This window comes from Patiria miniata, unplaced genomic scaffold (genome assembly GCF_015706575.1).
Source record: "Patiria miniata isolate m_02_andy unplaced genomic scaffold, ASM1570657v1 HiC_scaffold_24, whole genome shotgun sequence".
NCBI classification, from domain to species: Eukaryota; Metazoa; Echinodermata; class Asteroidea; order Valvatida; family Asterinidae; genus Patiria; species Patiria miniata.
Window position 1 is genome coordinate 13,923,738 of NW_024037063.1, and position 22,838 is coordinate 13,946,575.

A 22,838-nucleotide genomic window follows, 5' to 3' on the forward strand; every position below is an offset into this window, starting at 1 on the left:
TCCTGTCCCGTGTTTCACATTATTGTGTCCTCGATTTACACCATAAACAAACCCACCCGCACACGTGCGCACGATGAGAATCGGTAATGGTTTCCTTCATTATCGTTTCACGACGATTCCATTTCCTGTTTTTTGAATCACAGAGTTCTGAGAGTTGCCCCGAACATCAGGAACCACGCCCTCTTTTGTAGGCCTAGGGGGCCCGGCCTATCCTACCGGCGTACGTATACGTATGCACAGGGGCGCCGCCCAATGATGGTCGCAGATTTCAAAAGTCGTTAAATGATCATTTCCAACATTTACGAGAAGTGTCATTGAAACGGACCTGCCGCTTATGATTGAGCGGCTAGATATAGGTAACGCTTTTCGAGTGCAAGCCGGATATATAGAATAAGGCAAGCCAACTTCCATCAGCTAGGCCTATTTCCACCTGTGTTTATAATATGAGACAAACCTACAGATGCAATACTCATACATGTACATGTGTACATAGTGCATACATGTAGTGTCAATAACCTAATATACCGAATACCGTACACTACACGACTGATGTGTGCGTGTGATTGGATGCATGCATCCGTACGATGTATTTATATCATGCCATTGACATTCATGACTTCCTTGCAGGATCGCTTTATCACAGCATACATGCGGCCTAGCTAGCTGGGCCGAGACATCTCACACAAACTGGGCAACGGGAGGCCCCTGCACACGCGTCTCGTCTGTCCCACGCTGCGGCCATACGCGCATGCCGGGGATTCCAGGAGTCATCGACGACAACCCCACGAGAAAGCATTGGTTCAAAGAGTAAATTCGGCCGAACGTGGACAGCATCCTCACAGTTGGAATAAAGATGTTTTCACGGGCCTCTGTGTGGCATTGGTATCAATTCACCCACGTCGATGTTTGAACAAAATTTCTGGAGTAAGACAGTTCTACGGTACGGATGTACTTTGGATGTAGTTTTCCGGAGAAGGGGTGTGTGGAGATGTACAGGGGACGCACCATGTACGTTATTTCATCATTGAGGAAGGCGTGGATATATTATAGTTCCATAAAGTCGACTGGTATGCCAAATCCATTTTGAAGCGAAAGGAAATACGATCGCGCTCGTCATCTCTAGTTCAGTTTTGCCCTGTACGTAACTGTTTACTGGGAATATTACAACTTTCTCTACGGCGTTGATAACTTCACGGAGGTTCAACAAAGATGACCATTATTGGCTTGTAAGTATTAACTTGGAATAGTGGTGCAACTGTTATGTAAAAGACCTACAGCCAGGAGGAACTTCGGAGGCGGGGGTACGGGTGGGAGACCCCACACCAAATTTGAGGGTAATTTATTTAGCTGCTCATTTGTAATCGTTATAAAACTGTCAGAAAAATCTTCTTTTTTTCATATTGACCTACCTGCTCATTGCGGCATTGATTGTACACCTGCCCAATTTTACTGAAAACAAAAAGTCAACATTTTTGGGTAAAAAGGACCAACCGTCACACCAAGTAGGCAAAGAGCTTGCTCTTCTCTGATCTTCATTTGCGGTAGGCCTATATATTTGTTGTGTGCTCCTGCGTTCACGGTCTAAAAACAACTTCGTCAAAATGTTGACTGCATGGTTTTCCTAGTTATTGAAAAAGGACAAGGAATTTAGTTAAACATGCAAAGTTTTATACTATGACGAGAACTAGTAGTTGGATTTGACTCCAATTTTAGTTATTTGCCTAACTATTTTTCAATAATGTCTGGGAAAAATCTAGTCGGATTGACTGATTGTCAGTTGCACCAGCTGACCCTGAACGGCTAGTCAAATTTAACTGGCTTCTAGTCAAATCTGACCAATTTTTTTTAAGAGTGCAGTTTCTTCAAGTTTATAATCGTTGTATCGCCTCTATAAATGCTTCTTTCCTCCAATACACTTAAGGACGTCGATCCTTTTTTTAGCGATTATTATACCGAGTACATATTCTAAACTCCAATGTAATTATCCTCGGTAATCCTAAATTACGGTTAGAATATTTGAAGGCCAAGTTCCTTTTTGCTTCCTCCTGTGGTCTTTTTTAGATCGATTGACTTTTATTTTGTTTATGAAATATCACAGAAAATAAGAAGGGTCGTCAGCATCGGGGCTGTCCCATTCAGCGAGTGACAAACCTAATGTTAGTCTGCATAACATGCATTTTCATATTGTAAAAGTTATATATAGACCCATTAACAAATGCCCATTTTGATAAATTGTAGTGCACTAGTGCAGCGTAAAAAAAAATTCATGCAGCATGCAGCATTACCACGCGATCGGATATAGCTATCAATAATATTTTTTCCGGCCTGAGGCTGTCCATTGAAAAAGGATGAAAATTGATAATAAGATGAAAATTGAAAACATCACTCAAAGCATTCTACCCGTTTTGCCATTCTGACGTCAATTTCCACTTGCAATAATTGTCCGACAATGCCACGTGCTTGCGTTCACATTTTGATTTATGACGTCCAAGTATTTCAGCACTTGCACAACAAAAGAACATTAGCAGATAACTGCATCAGCGTCTGTGCATGTTATGGCGAGTGACATTTCAGAGTGACAGCGAACGAAAGTTGATTCGAACATGACCAGACAGTTTGTGAAATAAATTAGTAGATCATGTTGTGCATGGCAGTGCCATGGGGAGAAATGTACAGACATCACCGATACAAAAACAAAACTGCTTGCGAGATTGAAATGCAATAATATTGACGTTCATGTATATGAAAATACAGATATGGGTGATTTTAAGGATTACAATTTCATGCTGAAGCTGTGCACTAGATTTATATTTAGATAATGTTCGTGTGATAACAGTGTGACTGCATCAGAATTGAAAAAACCTTCCGTTTCATATCATATAATGTTTTTATTTCCAACTTTCAAAATTGCACACTGTAGGCCCGACTCGCATGAACAAAGTCGCATGAACAAATATCACATTGAAAATTTGTGTTGTTTACTGCGCCATGTAATACAGACACTCCGATATTAACAAACAAGTGAAGTACAATAACAGAATTGATGGCCACTGAAGCGTTGTTAATAAGCTCAGCATCAATATTTTCCCTTCATTAACTCCGTATTACATTATGGTCATGTCCGTCACTCTCATTTCACACGATCGACATGGTATATCCGGCTATACACAAAACAGGCTCACTCTATCACAATCTAGGTCTAGCTATTTCAAATCGCGGAGTGCAGCAAAGCATCGGATATATGATAAATATTTTATCATTAAATCTAGAGAATGCAAGTGGAAGAAGGTTTATGAATTATGCTCCAACGGGCTGGCAAAGATATCATGATTAGGAGTGTGCAAAGACTTCAGCCAAGGAACTTTATACGCCGGAGAGTCATCAGTGATGAAAATCAGCCATGCATGCCCAGTAATCAATCATTTTGTCTACATCGATAGATGTAAAGATAGAGCTCTACGTGTTAGAATAGAACCTCAAATGAACCCTTCAGTTTCTATACGTGAATAAATCAGACACGGTTGTAAATAACGCAACCAAAAGCCAAAGTGTTATACAATATCAGAAAAGAATATCGCACATAAAACAGATATAATACTTGTTATTTTGAAACCAATCATAATGTGAATGGACGTTTGAATATATATGATTTGTCCATGGGTGCAGGGCATTTGGATATCGTGCTGTTGTCTTGTTACTTGTTCTTTGCCTGTAAAGGAAGTTATAGCTCGGCTAAAAGGTTTAGCAATTTAGCAACTTTTTCGGTTTTGTGCTCGACTATACTCATGAGTAAGAGTGCGAGTTCTTTGCCACGAGTGTGAGTATGATTACGAGTACCACAGTAGTGATACTTCGTTGGTAAGTAATATATTGTATATAATTTATAGTAAATATTATATTCGATGGTTACCAGTGAAAGGTCTCTCAGCAATCCTAAGTGAGAAGAGCGGATGTATGCCTTGAGTAGCCATTTATTAGACCCACAGGCCTAATTCCTTACTGCCAAAAGCAAGATACCAGTTATCACATTACGCATTGTGAATTGGAGTCGTATAGCGCCATCTAGCTCCTAAGCTCATATATTCCTCAAGGCAACTTAGGCCGTCACGACTTATACCATTAAAAAAAGTCAATCGGATTAATTTCTGTAAGCTCATAATATCTGCGGCGGAAATATATATCGGAATATGTTTGTGGTTGGGTGGGCCATAAGTTGTTGATGGTTGATCCTATAGTGACATTTTTCATTGCATTTTTTCCCACTGGAGCGCTGTAGTGATGGAAGGAGAGATGGCTCAGAGAAAGTACATTTTTGTTGAACAAAAGTGGTACAACCCAAGTCGTACAACCCAAGGCTGCCGGGTAACGTGTGAAGACGGCTTACGGCACCGTCCGTGCGCGCACCCGGGCCGTACCGGTACCTCGAGAGTAATATGCAAATTAGACGCATGCGCATCAGTGTTATGCAAATTAGACGCATGCGCATCAGTGTTATCAAACCGGCCTTCGACAGCAAATCTGTAATATTTGAGTTGCATGCATGAATACAATATATGGCCGAGTAAACTGTCTACCATCCAACTCACCCACACACATAAGTGTGTATTTACCTGCAATCGGGGACCCAGTGTTGTCCCTCTTTTGTTTATACGCGCAACGCTGAACGCGCATGCATTTGCACACAAATACCGCGTCATGGAACGAGAACGATCCTAACTGTTCAATAGTATTTCCCATTCCCCATGGGCGAATGGGACTTTTTGATCCCCGGCGTGAATGGGAGCAATAACGAATGTCACGTGATGCGAGTTCCACCAATCAAATGACAAGGATCTGTATGTCAGTTATATAAAATATAATCATACTCGTCCTCATGGAACTATTGCCTTGTACTCGTGTACTCGTACTCGTATGGCACGGTATCTGTTGCTTTGTGTATGTGCATGAGGACATAACGTTGGCTCTGCATGTTTCCATACAAGCCTAAAAGTATAAGACTTACGTCATTTTCAAACCAGTAACACTTACAATCACAAAGAATATGACTATCTTACCACCCCCTTTAAAACATGCATTTTTAATACCTTGCACCCCACGCGATGGGATACTTGTAGCACGGGACGAATTGGTAATGTCGATTCTCTCTGCATAATGCAAAATGAGGACTAGGCCGGCCCTGGTTCCAGGTGGATGGCTCCTTAAAGGCACGTCACCGACATAAGAGAAATAGGATACTAGTCATATCTGAAACAGGGTCACCTTTTAAGGGATGCATTTTCCATTTTAATAGAACTCTAACGTAACTGGGGCCTGCGGCAGTGAGTTAAAGTTGTTATGTTATACGGAATAAACCACTTGCTAACCGTGCATTTCGCATGCAGTGAAAGCAGACACGACGAACCCATAGGAAATGGCAAAATTAAATTTGTCGAACTGGATTCAGGTTTGGGAACGTGTTTTCAGCTGACTGCCTGTGGCGGCATACACTAAGAAAAAATAAAAATTAAAATATGGCGCATTGAATTTTTTTTTACCAAGAACATGCATGTTATAGCTTCTGATATAGTAAATCTGACATTAGTAGGAATACTTTTAGCTTCATACATCAACATCAACGAGGTGTTTCGGGAAACAACGAGAGATATACATCGTATACGACTCTGATATCATCATTTCGTGTAGTTGTTTCACCAGTTCTGACACGTGTACATTGCTGATAGTCTATCCGATGAAATGTATAATATAATATAGACACAAAGATGGTGATGTTATCGGCAACTTTAAATTAGTGATGGACACCGATTCCATTGGTATGGCAATTACTTCTTTCCGAGCTGCATACACAGAGTGTGCCAACAAAGAGCAACATTCAGTAAATAATTCAACAAATAATTAAATATATATTCAACAAATAATTAAAACTACTTAATGATTTTTCTTCAATGACATTAAAGGGAAAATACAACATTTGCAAACATCAAAAAAAAAAACCGCTGATCGGCCGATCAGCGTTGGAAAAAACTGGCTTTTTTCAAATACTGGCCCCAGTTGACCATCGCACTTGTTTGCAATCGATTACACACCTATGAACGGGTACAAGCCAGCTAGACTGGTTCCCTGACCTTACAATTCCCCAATATATGTAAACTGCTCTGTTTCTTCTTAAATGGAGTCAGGGAACCAGACTACAGGAAAATGATTGTTTTTCTTGGTTTTTATAGCATTTTCGAACCCAAAACCTCAAAAAAGTCAGTGTAACTATATTTGCTATTTATTTCCAACCCCCCAATTCCATCCATTTCTGAAAATTACAGCAAAAGCAAATGATGTATATTCCCTTTAAAGCCTGACTATTTCTCAATCCACTCCTTTTTACCCCATTCCATTTGGGTGCCTAGATCCAGAAATACAATCGATGAAATGAAAGGGTGTAAATTTTACTTGGGCCACTCTCACCTGGACATGCTGAATCTGGGTTAAGCATTGAACAGGCATTGAATAGGCACTGAAGTTGATTGCATTACAGATGAGAGTGGCCCACCAAGTAAAATGTACATCATTTCACTTAATTGATCGTATTTCAAGACCTAGGGACCCGAATGCAGTGGGGTAAAAAGGAGTGGATTGAGAAATAGTCAGGCTTTAATGTAATATAATAATACTAATAATCATACCGGAGTTTTATACAGCGCACGTGTCTACCAACAGTTAGGTACTCAAGGCGCTGGAAATCATGTCTATTATTAAAGAAAGGTAAATTATTAAAGAAAGGTAAATAAAGTTTATGAGAAGTATGAGACCCATTATGTAGCACCTTATAAGGGTTGACAAGATGCTGCGGCGCATATTGCAGCCACTGCCAGAAACACCGGGGCAAACCCCTTCTCTTAGCGATATTTGGGTTCTTTAATGTGCATTGCACAACACACGGGACCTATACGGCTTTACGTCCCATCCGAAGGACGAAGCAATATCGGTAAAGTGCCTTGCTCAAGAGCACAAGCAGTGCGGCCGATTATTCACTCATATTATATTCAAATTCACAGACAAATATGGTGGGAAAAAACGACTTGTTTCTCAAAGGGATATGAACAATGCCTTCTGATTTAAAACCACATGGCGTCAGACCGCTTACCTTGCGGTCTGAATGAAATAAAAATGTAAGAAATTCGACGATGCGAAGTTTATGGCTCCCTCGGTTATCAAGCATTTGATTAGCCCGCCCATACGTATTCACAGTCAAATAATTGTGCAGGTACTTTTGGTAACTTGCAGCGTGTACATTACGTCTATTTGAATAAACAAACAATGCCTTTTATATATCATGTCAGGCTCACATATTACAATTATACATCTGCACAAGTTCAAACAACAAATTAAGAGCTCCAGCGTTGATTAATTCAGTTATTTCCACATGCCGTAATTGATTATATTTTATAAACTAGTTCAGAGTTTGCATGCATAGCCGCACGTGTGTGTATACTGCATTATATTGATATTGCTTTCATCAGCACGACGTAAATCATATACCCACATTTTTATGTGACCGTGCCTGTGTAAACACTGTGCACGTATCGAGAATGAATGAAAATACAACAAAAATCCCTGGTAACTATAGGAGGCTATTTACCTCAATAATATGGCGCTTGATTGGTGAAGGACCTTTACAACGTAAGTGATGAGTTAATTTGTGCTAAGGAAATCGAGAGCGTGCTTACAGAAATTGGTGATCCTTGTTCCTAATAATCAGATTTTGTGGTCAATTGGGAGGTATGATTCCTTGTTCTATTTTTGTCGAAACGGATGTGGAATTGAGTTGGCTGTGTGTGTACTCAGCGTTCAACGTGACAATGACAGTGATTGGTAACTTATATAAACACTATACAGCCAAATTACGTACATGTCTATGAATGAGAATTTGAAAGGTACGATGAATGTTATAGTATATGGCGGCCTTTTTGGTGGGCTGTTCGTAGTGAAGCCCGTAGCCAGCCGGCTATTGTATACATCTGTGACGGGGACTGGGGCGGGGGACACCAAAGTCCAAAAAAAAATTTAACGGTCGTGGAAATTCCAAAAGCGGTCGGGGGGGGGGGGGGTGTGACCGGAGGGACCACCACATTACACTAGGGGGCGCTGTTCATGATACAGAGGTACATCTTATTTATACTTTCATACTTTTATACTTGCATTTAAAGCGCATTCAAACAAATTATCCGTTTTTCAGTGCTATTGAATACATTCTGGTTGTTGGCGAGTTCGAAAAATATCTCAAAATCTGCATATTTTTCTCATCACGAAAAAGTAGGGGGATGATCCAAATAGCCCACCCCCGGTCAAAATGGGTGTGTTTGTGTGTGTGTGTGTGGGGGGGGGGATGCTGGAATTTACTACCTTACGGAGACATGCACACAATAGGGAACAAAAGATTGTATACGTCTCCACAAAAACATTTCTATAAATGAATACGTCTCCACAAGAATTTCACGAAATAGATTTATGGATTTTACTCAAAAACTAGGAATTTCCAAGGTCGGTTGATCCGTCGCAAATGGAAGAGTTTTAGAAAAGGGATATTTAGTCCAAATTTCAGCCCAGGAAATTAATTCTGGTTAAAATAAGAGCATTTTGAAACTTCAATTTCAAACTCGAAAACTTTACTACCCGAGAACAAAGAAATGTCTCCACAAGAATACAAATTCCAGAATGTCCGGATATATACCCCCACCCGTTAACGTCTGAGTAAGTGTAATTATCTCCTACATGACCTATCGCGAGCTCCAAACGAATTTCTAGAAATGTAATCATAAAGTTCTGTTTGGAGAGCAGACGATGCCTAAATACAGTCAGACAGCAAGCAGTGCCACGCGAGACGTGGATGGGTCTTTCGACAGCCCCTCCCCACCTCTGATAATGCTTTCTTCCGCCGTTTTTTCCAAAAGATTTTAGGGTAGTGGTGAGGCTGTACATCTCCCCTCTGCGCAGGCCTCATTCATAACTCAAAAATTTGCTCAAATGAAAAGATGTGAGCACATAGGAACAATCAGGCAAGCGTAACTTTACAGAGTCTCATTGCATGGGGCAATGTGGTCGTGGTACACAAAGCCAATCCTCGGAAGCATAGCAAAAAACGACTGAGTGTGTGTGTGTGTGTGTGTGGGGGGGGGGGGGGGTATCTTGCCTTCTCTAACTTCGGAGTGCGGGCACAAAGGAGACAGGCGTCAAACGAGGGGGGGGGGGGTGTGCCTCCATCCCCCTCCCCTTAATTACGATTTCCGCTCTGCAGTTACGCCACTGACAGTTGATATGAACAAAATCAAACGTCTATAACGTCATCACTGTTGCCCGCTCTTCTACCTTCAATCTCGTAAACAGTTTGACTTATGACTCAATTTCGTATATAATTATGAACGACGCGTGTTTGCAAACAGGTCAGTTTTCAGATCCGTCAAATATAGTGGTAATGAATTGCCGGCTCTCAACAATGTATTAGTAATATGATTTTGTTGATGCATGCCACACATTATCTTCCCCAGAAAAACGCTTCTTAACAAAGTGTAAACGTTTCAAGGAAACTGATAGAGATCGAGACAGATTTTAAGGCCCGAGCCGTCCGATCCGCATTGTTCGCCAGACGAGAGAGGTAAAGTTTCTCGCGCGTAAACATTCTTATCAGAATCTTTTCTCGAGAGAACCTTCAAACCGTAAGGTTTAGATATTTATATTCCAAAGTTTGAAACTACATAACTACTTCAGTGCGTAATTTTGATCGCAACAAAATCAATTCATTACCAATGTATTGGAACGGAGGTGCTGTGGGTGCTGCAGCACCCCATACTTTTTGGATTGGGGTGCTGGAATATGCTTCAGCACCCCTACTCCCGGGCAAAAATGTGTTCGAGCCAGCAGTGTTCTACGACGATGAAATTGCGCCGCTGCGCTATACATTATGCTTGCTCTAAAAATATCTCCTTCCGATTTTTTTTCGTTTTTAGCGTTGCCGCGACTAAGCGCGGCGCTTCGAGCGTCTTGTACAAACACTGTACATTTTTTAGAGGAGGTATTTTCTAAATCTTCAGGCAGTGCAGAATCGATATTTCTCTCAAACTATCTAAAGTCATGACATGTCTATGATATTATGAACTTGCGCAATATTGTGGCGCCAGTGTGGAGTTACGCCATGATGAATGCTTGACCCAGAAGAAATGAACCTGGACCATGACAATGGTGGTGGCAAAGTTGTTAACGCTTGCAAGGAGTTGTCGGCACTTTTTTCATCGCATTTTACAATAAGGACGACATTAGCAACTTACGCAATATTGTGGCGCAGAGTTACGCCATGATGGATGCTTGACCCAAAAGCAATAACCTCGGCCATGACAATGGTGGCAAAGTTGTTTATGCTTGCCAGGAATTGTAGGAGTTTTTTCATTCTATCTTTCAATAGGGGCACACTGTTCATACCTTCCCCTGGTGTTTTTTTTTTCATTTAAAAGTTCCATTGACGTTGCTAGCATTCTGTACTCAAGATTAACACCCTTTAGTCTTTTATATTTGCCATTCCCTAGCAAACAAATAACACTGCAAATATAACTAGAGCTACATCGTTTGTTGAGTTAGAACTATTTTATTGGCTAACTAAGTTGTGAATATTTGTATGAACAGAAATCCATCCGTCCCAGTGGAATCATTTGTTTTAACATGAACCAAACAACTTTTTTTTCTTCAGGTTCATACTTTTTGCATCACAGTGCCTCTAGAATCCAACATTTTGCGGGGCCCAATAAGCGGGCCCCGGACCCCACGCCGTAAGGGCTCGGAAAATAAAACATAAAACATACACGAAGGAATTTACTAAATGTATATATAAGAAAGCAGCCTTGCAACAAATAATATGTGCATACAATGCCATGCATAATCATACAATTCTCTTTCCAGAATTAAATGGGGGAAAAACGGAAATAAAAATACAGGGCTCTCGACTTTTCAGTACAGTAGAAACGTTATAAGAGTAACAGTATGTTCTAAACAAAATAATGAAATAAATTGTCCTTATCATCTCAAAAAAGCTTTTGCTAAAAAAGTCATATGAAAGTGGCAAGGAATCGCCTCAGATTGCACCACAGAGCATCCAGAATCCAACATTTTTAGGGGCCCTTAAGCCACGCCGTAAGGGCTTTTACCGCGTTCGCATTAGAAATTCCAGCACCCCTGGCAAAACTTTGTTCCAGCGAGCTTGTATGAGCTTCCAGACAGGAATATAAATACTTTTGATGATACCATATATTTATAATTCGTTAATTAGTTGAGTGATGTCAACTTCAAATACCAAATTTCACAATAAATTTTGTATTTTTTTCAGAACTAGGGTGAGTAATAATTGATGATTCATGACCTATATCTACCTTGAGAATGGGCTCATCATCACCCAATGTAATTAAAACTACAGTGCATCAAAGCCTTTCCATTATTTACACCGTGTTTCAGTTTCACCAGATCGATACAATACAATTTCCTAAACATGTGGCTAGGCCTGCTCGTCACACGGCAGATGATCTTGACCCCAGCTGTGACGTCATGATTCGGGGTCACCGAACGCCGTCAGAAACGTCATCGGTGCGGTGACGTCAGCAGCCATTCCATCGCAATGGATGACAGACAATACATTCCTTTCCTCCGAGAGAGTTATGTGTGTGTGGCAAAGCATATGCTATCATAGGCTAGTGGACATTCATCTGTCCACATTAAATATGCTAGCAATAACGGCCTTGCACTTTGTTGGTAAAAACACGGTCGTTGGAATAGTGGCCAATCTAGACAAAATAGCTTCAAATGCTCAATCTTTCAATAGATATGTATAAAGACTGTATGATGATCAATTGAATTTCAAGTTAACATCGCCGATTCTCTCTTTTTAATAGTTAAAACTTTTTCATTCAAATTATGAAAGTACAGTTTTTGACATTTCATACATACATAATTATATATTCACCGACACGGTTGGTATTTATCTAAAATTAAAATGACACAATGATCATACGATACTCCAATGAATGAATGAATGAATCAGGGTCTTACATGGTTGTCAGAATTTGTATTTAATAAATCTAAAAGCATTTATATTAAGAGGTAGCCTTTAACAAATAGAATGACTACGCTTAGAAGCAATATCGTGAAGAAACTATGTGGCAACGTGGCATGGTATTGCTTGTTATAATGTTCTACCCAAAGGGGCCGGAGATTCTATCTTCAAGAAATCACCGACTGTGTTTTAAGGCCATTTTAATCATCTGTCACTTTGAAAGCAAATGAGTAAAGCCTTTCTCGAACCAATGATTATTGAATTCCCTTGACTTTAAAATGAGTGAACTTATTTTTAATTGTCAAATAAACCCCAAAGGGAAACTGATTCCGTTTATTACATTTTGTCAAAGTTGAACAAAGAAATTGACCGGATCGGGGTTTGAACCTGCGACCCCCAGATTACCGTTCCGGTGCTCTACCAACTGAACCATCTAGCCCTATTGAAAACTTATATATTTTAATTGATGAACTTTGATGCCCGTTAAGTATAACAATTAATCAAAGGACTATACGCCAATGCTATGCATTGAACTATTTCCCCATGTTATTTCTCAGAAAGGACTGTACTTCCAAGATCGCATAGGCTATGATTCATCAGTTTTCACGTCAGATTTTTGGGACGCCAGATTAACTCTGCCTTTTCTTTCACGCTTTTAATTAACCTGCTTCGAAACCCGGCCTCGACATGTCATGACTCAAACTATAACAAAATGGTGGAAAGCCCGACATTCCTGCAAGTTCACGGAGTCGTCGCATACCAATGCTCTGATTTGTTTGCCGGTCTTTTGGAAGTGCTTATTCTACCAAAAGAAAATTTGGCCATAGTGTTGCCTTTATTGATTTCGTCTTATCAAAGATTTTTTTTTCTCCTTTCCATGCAGATTTGACTGTGCTGCCCCGGCCCACGGTTGCCACAACAGAGCCCAATCATCATAACCTAAGAAGTGCCATGGTGGACCAAACTTTGCTTTTACGCAACGGGCAAAACAGGATTATTAAAAGTAGGAACCACAGTCAAACCTTCAGCCAAGCGTGAAGTAGCATTGAAGGGCTTTTGAAACGGAATATAATGGGTGTCAGTGTTCCATTGTGGCTATTTTTTGTGTTAAAAATAAACTGCACGGGAAATTAGAGGTGACTCGTTGCACGGAGGCCAAAGTTTTCAAGCAGCCATTTTTGTTTCTGTGAAGTTAAAGTTCTGCGTTAATTCTGAGCACTTTTCCACACGGAGACGATCGGCTTTTGATCAACTGGATGCGGTATACCGTCCTGGATGACTCAGCACGGACTTGGATGTCGAATACCCACAGTTACCGTGTTAAAATATGCATTGGATGGCCGTGAGAAACTCCATGGTGCCGGTGGAAACGTTGGCAGGTTAACACTGAGGTGCGGCCGGCCAAGGATGTCACTGTCGTCTCGCCACGTCCTTGCGCGAAGATACCGGAGGCGTCGAGGCGAAACGAGTTAATAAGATGAAGAAGAGATCGAAATACACGGGTATCCCTCGCTCGACAGACGCAGATGTGGAGATGCAAGATGGGGGGAGCTCCAGTCCTGCTACTAGTAGTCAGAGTGCTTACCAAAGCACCAGCAGTATGCCGGCTACCCGCTTGGTATCACCCACTAGTAAGGTGGTGGCTGCGTTGAGACATGGAGACTTGGAGGCACATATCCGGAACTTTGGCCGACATCTCAGACGTCCTGGAGCGGAGGACCAGTCGGCGTTGGATCAACTCCTTGACGGGCTGGATGACTTGAGCTCTGTGGATAAATTCACTTACTGTCGGATCGTGCAACGTCTTGCAGAAACACTCCTAGAACACTGCTTGGGTTATCTATGCACCGATGCGGGAAACCCGGATGTCTGCCTTGATCTGAAGATGCAGAGTGTTCTGCGGATTCTCTGGATGTCTTGTCTGTACACGCCCTCCTTACAGAGAATCGCCCAAGCAGGAGTAGATCTGATTCCTATGATGAACAGACTCATCTTGTCGTGTCTCAGGACATCTGAGAATCTTCGAGAGAACAAAGCCAACAGTCGGCACGAACAGCAGAGAGAAAGGAAGATAAGTCGGGAGTCGGTGTCCTCTGCTTCGGAAGACCTTGTCTTGTCTTCTTACAGCATGAGCAGCGTGGTTGTCTCGGCTCTCGCCATCTCTTACAACTGCCTGTACGCGTCTTGGGACCGCGACGTCATGGTGGTCTGCTGCCAGTGTGGTTTCATCAGGACCGTGGTGAGTCTCCTCAGCCGCACTCGGAACATCATCATCGGAGAGACCTGCCTGAGAATCTTGGATCTGATGGGGGAGAGCGGTGGGAACACCTGCCGGACTTTACTGCGGGAATACCAAGTCATGAAAGAAGCCAGCAGACTCTGGCACTACATGGTCCGCAGGGATCTGATCGCCAAATCGGGGTTCCTTGTAGCTGGCCTGATCGCACAGCTTGGGGGGAACCTACGGCAAGGGGACGGCGCCCACCTAGAGTGGACCTTCAACCCGGGTACCAACAGCAAGCGAACTGCCGTCTTCCGTACCCCGCACCTCAAGATGATTCGCTGGTGTTCCTCGCCTGGATGCGGCCGGTCTGAGGAGCTCAAGACCGGCCAGAAGTTCAGGCTGTGCTCCAGGTGCCGACTGAGTAGATACTGCAACGAGGATTGTCAGAGATTCCACTGGAACCGAGGCCATAAGGTGGAGTGCTTCCCTGTGCTATCGAGGGATCATAGCTTCGTTGTGGAAGAGGAACACAGTTAACGTCAATCAACCTAAGTCTCCTCGAGATAGATCATGTGGGTTTGGACATTGTATTCAAAAAACATTTCATCTTCAAAATGTATTGTAATAAAAGACAGTATTTCACAGTCTCACCTTCCCTCAAACCTCTGAGATAATGTAAAGCAGATCGTGAATAATAAGCTATTTATATCGGGCATTGTGTTACAAACACTTCCCTTACACATGCTTTTACTGTTCTTCATAAAAAAAAGTTTGACAAATATCAATGATGTCTTGCATAACAAGGGTGTGTATATGATATTTGGGTATTAATCAGTTTTATTTAAATTGGTGTCTGCCCACGGGAAACTTAAACAGGATTCGAACACACATTAAAATGGGCCAATTTCATAGAGCTGCTTAAGCACAAAATTTGCTTAAGCACGAAAAAAACATTGCTAAGTAAAATCAGGTTACCGGCCAAAACTCAATGCGATTGTTATGCTAAGTAAACAACAGCTAAATACCAGTCAGAAGCAATGTACATCACATGGAGTTTTGGCCGGTAACCTAATTTTACTAAGCAATGTTTTTTCGTGCTTAAGCAAATTTTCTGCTTAAGCGGCTCTATGAAATTGGGCCCTGCTGATGATTGGTTACTGAATATAGATTCCCTTAAAGCAGCGGGTTCTGCAATAATAGGAGCACAAAAAATATGTATCAAGCAATAATACCTTTGCATGCGTATAGTTGAGAAAAAAAAGCACTGTGATTTCATAATGGTTGCGTCATGCAGTAGTTGGGGCCAATTGACATTTTATATACCCCGGCGCGTGTTCCCACTTCGGCTGAGTATATAATATAAAAATATTTCACTGGACATATAAAAGCTTACAATCATCATTGAATTCTTTCGTACTATTGCAAAGTATCAATGTTATGATAAATTATGGTTGATCACATCCAATATTCATGTAATGAATGTAAGTGTGAAAGGTTTACGAGATATGATATAACTTCTCTATAAATATTAATGTGAATCGCACTAATATGCAGCAATAAGAATAACTCTTGAGTCTACAAGATATCAATCATTTCTCAACTGCTGAACTGCTTGATGAAAAGGTCAATAGCTAATGGTAAAATGTCACACAGGGGTATATTTAAAATATATTTACGTGCATAAACCCTCCGAAAAAAAGAAGTATTTCAACACAACACTTAATAAATGAACGTGAGTCTTATTCAGCAAAATGTTGAAATAATGAAACTCATGGAGTATTCAAACATAATATTTGTAAGTTTTTGTATTTTGATATTTCACAATATAAATTTGTTCCGTTGTCTTATGTGTATGGATCACTTTGTAATAATACCTGGCCAAAGATATATAGCCTTTATTCTGACAGATGGAACTTGTTTCCAACAAACGGATTTCGAAAGTATTATTAAACCATCCCAAAAATATGCAGTATTCAAGTCGTAGAGGACGAGGGATCTTCGAGAAAAGTGTAACTCAAAAATTAATTTTCTGTGTACAACTTGAAGTAACTCATAGAACGAATTGAGCCGGGGTAAAATTAAGCTGTGTCTCTCTCCTATGAAATGATGTTCGATGTGTTAACCATATGGTATAATATGGGGTAAAGGTCAGATATAAGATTTCAAAGTTCTGAAACAAATGTGTGTGATATCGCTATAATTAATCACTGTGGCATTCTGCTCCTAGCAATACAATGTTCAATGCTCTTCCTGTGAGAATCACGTGATGAGAAAAACAAGCAAACAAAGAACAATCCAGCAATTAAACAAACAAACAAACAAACAAACGCTCATTGTCATGTTTATCCGTTGTGGAGTTCTGAATATTTACATCGTGAAATGAATAAAAGAATCCCACTGTTTGTATACTCTTATTCTATGATGTGTCTGGTGTTGTTATGATATTGCGTGATGGTAATCCAAGCCAGAAAAGAATTAATCAATTCATTGAATACAAACCGTCAGAGACAGATGTAGCCCTCAATTATTTAACAAATTTATATCACTCATGTATTTATATGCGTCCAACCCGTAATTTGTGCCGGGGGTTTATTGGAGTTCATTCAAACAAAAATCCATTATTTTGTTGGCCTCCGAGAACGATTCTGCTTTGATCAAATCGTCACAAACTTTCTTTGTTTTTAAGATTGTGTAATTTCAGGTAAACACGGTATAAGCATGCAGTGTATCAGCATTTAAATAAAAAAACACAAGCTGAAGAAGTTCTAGGGCAGATATATAGGATATCAGTTGTTGAAATACGCGCGCAGTTATAAACTGAACACAACCAAAGGCCGCTTCGAAAGAAATTATATGTATGGTTGCCTTTTGACTGCACTGGCTTTTAAACTTTAATGTCATGCGTGAGAATTCAGTGGAACGGTTTATGTGCATGACAAAGTACTTTGAACGTAATGAAGAGCAGTTCAGGCCATTGATGTATTTTATGTAACGTGCAACCGCAGGGTTGCATAAAGAGCGGGGACACGCCCCCTCCCCCTTGAGAACTTTGCCTCCGTCCTTTGCTCCCCCTCACCTAAAAATTGTATTTTTATTGTTAAAATTTCATTCACCCCCCCCACCCCACAAAAGAGTCCCATCCTCAACCCCAAGTGCACTGTACAACCGGACCGAGTTTCTTTACGGTCAGGCTTAATTCCTGTGTATTTTTCTGTTCTGGTTTTGCTCCTGTGCCGCCCGGAATATAGCGCCACCTAGGGCAGGAGTGTTCCATTTTGATGAGCAGCCGCATCAGTGTTTATGTAGTGCAAATGCAATTACACGTATACGTCATCATCATCATCATTTCAATTGCCGGAGAAATCGAATTATGCTTCATGTACATATACCGATGGTGTCTACTATTGATGTCACATCCGCGATAATTAAAGGGCCAGAAAAATCGAAGTTTGGCAGTCGGGCAGTCACCAAGGTTATATAATTAGCTGGGCCGGCTGAAACAAACACACACAGGAGGAAATCGAGGTTTCATTATAGGCCTGTGATGTGTGCACGCGTTCCATCACAATTCTTTGATTTTTTTCACTAGGAAAAAAACACCCGTTTTTTCTGGAGGAAATTTCAGACACGGTAGATTTGCGGTCAAGTCTCATCATGTCAGAGTTCTAAAATATCAAGATGTCACGTTCAAAGTCAAATAAGAAATTGATATACAAACTGACATGATAAACTATAGCTCAGCATATCTGTCCCAGTACTCACGCTTTTTTAAATTCAGCCCTCAAGCCATGAGAAAAAAGTGATTATCGTCATGAACTTCATTTGTAAATGTCATTTTCCTAATGATCTGCTTTGGACAAAACGTGCGTGCATGCCGCATGATAATCTACACCTGAAAGTATATTTGAAAGGAGAAACCACACGTGCTTAATTAAGTTCGCGTACATTTTAAGGATTTTTGACATGCCTACATCTTTGTGCCCCATGGAAATAAGCAAAGCCCTGAGAATAAATATTTGCAGAATATTTTACGGTGTTAAATTCCATGACTCTTATAATTCGGCGTAAAAACTAACAGTTTAAATACCATTCTGGACAGTAATAGACATTCCTATTGGTCGAAAGCCCGTCACATGGGTGGTTTTTGAAGTCTGTTTAAAACTGCTTCATCAAATTAGTCTTCCCGACTGTATTTATAATTTGGAACGCCTGTATTTATAATTTGGGCATATAGAGATCACAACTATAGACAATTTCGGTTAAAATGTAAGCTCTTTCGGTGTGGTTAGGCCTACGATGAAAAACATTGATTCGAATTTATATCATAAATTTAAGCGTGCATGCATGAGTCATGTAAAAATGTTGAACTTCGCATTCATGATCAATGAGCGGAAGTGTACAGTAGTTGGGCCAGCCTGAAGGCGAGACGCGCCCGGCCGGACACCTCGCGAGGCCGGCAGGCAGACAGACAGACAGACCTTCAGGCCGGCTCGCTCGGTGTGAACACTGCATTTCGCTCTTGGACTTTCGCCGAAGGACGCAGTTGTACATGAGGGTGGTTTGGCAAACCACCTGAAATACATTTACTGTGGGGGAAAGTGTCGTGTTCAATGCCCGTTCATCATCTTTCATTTTCTTTTAAATTTTCGGGGGTGAACTGATGACTTTTAGGAGAAATTTCCATGCGAAGATGATCACCCCTTAAAGTAGTCCTGAAACCCGTCGCCATTTTGAAAAACGATGCCTACACTGCATTGCAAAATAGAGCACTTTTAGGGTCCCAATTTCATCCAAACTGCACAGAACTCCATGTAAGCTCACAGGCCTGTGCACGGCTTCCACCCATATTTTTTACAAACCCTCAATTTCATGGCCCACAATATGCCCAAAATACTGAAGAATTTGAGGGCACGCAAATAGTGATTTGGCTGGCGTGGGCAATTTTGGACCGATTGACTGGCCTGCAACCTGATGAGCTTCACAGAATCTCGTGAGGGAAGTGGGGATGGCATTATCATGGCCTATATGGCTCACTAACAATCAAACCTACACCTGGAAGAACATCGTTTAAATCATAAATTGTATTTATCTCGATTAGCCAGTTTAAACAGAAAGTAACTGCATTAGGTACGTCACGATTTAACAGCTTTTTGGCACTTGGCCCACGGTCTAATTTGACGGTACGGTATTTAGTTCAAAATTTATTTTGCTCAGTGCTGAGTAAATTGGGCACTTACGTCATGAACCAAGTGGTAATAGACCTAGTCTCATAAAATGAGGGAAAATGTAGAGAAAAGTTGTCCGAAATGACTGGATTTTTACAGACGTCTAAAGGTAGGAAATATGATCTCAAGTTCCTGCTTTTGTTTTTAACAGGCAAGTAGCTTCCAATAGTGAACTTCAAGTGGAAAAACAGTCTAGAGTCCAAGAGAACAACTTTTTAGGACATTAGGCTAATATTAGCATGCATCGCTGTGCGACTCACATTATGGAGGCCAAGAAGTCCAGTACTTGAGACGGGGGCCACGACTCGTAGTTTTTTACTCGTGGCCCCAAAAGGAACAAAACCAAGTTTTTTAATTCAATCTAGCAACTTTCCCGCTTCTCTCTCGATCTAATAACCCAAGACCCACAGCTCGCGTGGTAAACACAAAGATTGTATGTCCCTTCTCGATTACTGCAGTTTTATACAGCTCCGAGGTTGTAATTACATTTTCATTGGGAAGTTCTGACAAGGATACATTGCTCATTTTCTGTTGCAATGGATTTCTAATCGGAGATTCATTTCCACTGAATCGCCCTCCAAGGAGCTGTGAAATTCTTGAAAGTTGGAGATCCCTAGCTTTGCTGTCGTATCATGTTATCGTATCCGATTTATCCTCCCTCCGGTAATGCAATGGATGAGCACATGCGATGAACGACACATAATTTAATTATTACCTAATTCAATACATTATTTTGCTCAATTCGTTCGTGCATACCGTGTGCAAGAGGAACATCTTGAATTGATTTAATTATTCTTTCATTCTAAATGCTCATTCGCAACAAAAACAAAACTATACTGTACTACATACGGCAGTTTGTATGAAATTATTATATTGACTAATCATTATGGCATGCTGTAGAGCTATTGCAGAATGAGAACAAATATCAAACAATTTAAGGATATCAATTTTAGCGCTAGGTTGAGGCCGCCTTAAAATATCATGGGACGTTTGGAGGAAATTCATTAGAAATAACCGCGACACACGGGGAAAAATTGAACAGTTCTTCCCAACTTATCTCCAAAATACAAATAGCGCCCTCTTGTGACTTCCAACGAAATGTTGAAGGAATCTCATCCATTTACAAAAATAAAACATTTCATTCGTTAAAACGAAAACAAACATGTGTAAGCCACTTTCAAATATCGTTACAGAACGACCATGACACCAAATTAACAGAAATAAAGAAATCATGAATTCAAGAAGAGTTAAATATCTTTATTCCAAGCAATACCCCTCCCTTTCTGATAGTATGAATATTCCGTATACCGCTCTGCTTAAACAATTATGCTTAATCCACGCAATCTTATGTAGCAAAGCTTTTCCTCCAAATGAAAGGCGACAGAATTTCATTGGTGCACACAGACAATTTCCATTTACTCTCATTAAAGTTATACAGAAAATCGGAGCAATTAAAGAGAAAACACGTTTGACCTTGATAATGTTTACATTTTTTAGCAAAGCATGTAGGCCTAATAAATTCCAGCCATTACTTGAAAATAATAATTTGACAAACGGGAAACAGGAAACAAAAATAAAAGCAGTCAAAGATGAGATTCAGAAATATCTACTTCTGAAATTGAAAGGAAATTCTTGGGGGGGGGGTGTTTGGAATTAAAATTTGTCTAATTCAACTTTCTTATTTGACACATATACTTATGTTTACAGTCATAAATGTCTGTCATTAAATAAGCTTAAGACTTAAGGGTTTGCATGGTGGATACGATCGATCAATGAATTTGAGGTTTGCGGTAACACCATGTGAATGATATCTCTCAGTGAGTTGTGTGGTTCTGAGAAGAACCAGTTGGTTTAACTCGACCTTTCGAACAGTATGCTCTGCTCGTCATCAGGATACTCAAAGTTATGAAATTAAGTTATAAACTTGGAACAATTTGAATATCATTTCTTCATTATTTTAATGTTGATCAGCTGTTTATTAAGGATTATTGAGAAGATACATAGTATCAAGTCCATTTTTCGTGCAGAGGAAGGGTTTAATAGGATAAGATGCAATTCATCGAGGATAGTGAGCCCACGAACTGACAAAATCTGAGAATTTTTTTTTAATCCTGAAATCAGCTTCAAATATTTTGGTTTCACCTAAAGTGCAGCGATATCTCGGGTATCACCCTGTTGCCATCATAAATTGAAAGTCATGATTAAGAAAACAGAAAAGTGCATTTTATTGTAGTTTTGTATTATTGTTTGTTTTGATGGGGAATAAGGAACCCCCTTTTAAAATTCGTTCAGAATTTGTCCCTACTTGATAGTATTTTCCCCCAAGTTTCATCTTATTTGCAACATACCATAGTTACAGCCTTTTATTGGTGAAAAAACTGCTATGCGAATCATTCGAAGAAGCAGATGTCACATTTGGGAAGAAAAAAAGTTTACAGAAGTGTTTGACTTTCATGAAATCTTAATCCCAGACTCCATCAATCTTCAAACAAGCCTACAGGTGTTGACACTTGGTTTAAAAACAAATTGACGAAATCTGAATTCGAGAATATAATGATAAGAGACAAACAGAACAAGACAAGTAGATGATTGTCAGACAAAAGAAAAGTATATAACCACTCAAAAAAAAAAAAAATTGAGAAGCTGAGGGCAATATTGGCAAATACACGATAGTCAACGTATCTGGTTATATACGAGTTTATAGTACATGATGAGTTATACCCATACAATGTACATGGCAATTTAATCTTATGCATTGTACACTGTTTTTTTAAAACAAGATTTAACTCTTTTAAACCGACAGACTTCCAATTCCATATCTTCTGAAAATTCCAAATATAAGTACCATATACCAATCCTACTAAAGCTTAAAGGGAATATACATCATTGGCTTTTGCTGTAATTTTCAGAAATGAACTATTTGAGGGGTTAGTATAATAGATCAAATGTTGTTACACTGACATGTTTGATGTTCGAAAATGCTGGAAAACCAAGAAAAACAAAAACGTTCAAGTAGTCGGGTTCCCTGACAGCACTAAAGCTGAAATGGATCAATTTATAAATACCTGAAAATTGTAAGGTAAGGGAACCAGTCTAGCTGTCCTGCACCCATTCATGAACATGTAACCAATAGCAAATACAATTTGGACTGAAAACAGATGGTTAGTTTTGAGCCGTAGTTGAAAAAAAGTTAGGTTTTCCAACGGTGGTCGGCCGACCACCGTTGGAAATGTATACAAAAATACCATTTTCTTGAAAATGACTTCACACCAGGTGCCATAATTTTACAGGATGCTTTAGACTGCCA

At 40.2% G+C, this 22,838-nt stretch overlaps 1 protein-coding gene across 1 annotated transcript; it reads left to right on the plus strand.

Annotated features, from left to right (window-relative positions):
• The first annotated feature begins 549 nt into the window (after positions 1-549).
• On the plus strand, positions 550-15,268 carry LOC119732471. The gene is made up of 2 exons (XM_038205995.1): positions 550-1,226; positions 12,966-15,268. Exon 2 carries the CDS (start codon positions 13,560-13,562, stop codon positions 14,841-14,843), a length of 1,284 nt encoding a protein of 427 aa, XP_038061923.1. The 5' UTR covers positions 550-1,226; positions 12,966-13,559; the 3' UTR covers positions 14,844-15,268.
• Positions 15,269-22,838: the final 7,570 nt, after the last annotated feature.

Bases quoted from the DNA above. Each gene is read 5' to 3' on its own strand.
- LOC119732471 (XM_038205995.1), top strand. From the start codon at position 13,560: ATGAAGAAGAGATCGAAATACACGGGTATCCCTCGCTCGACAGACGCA.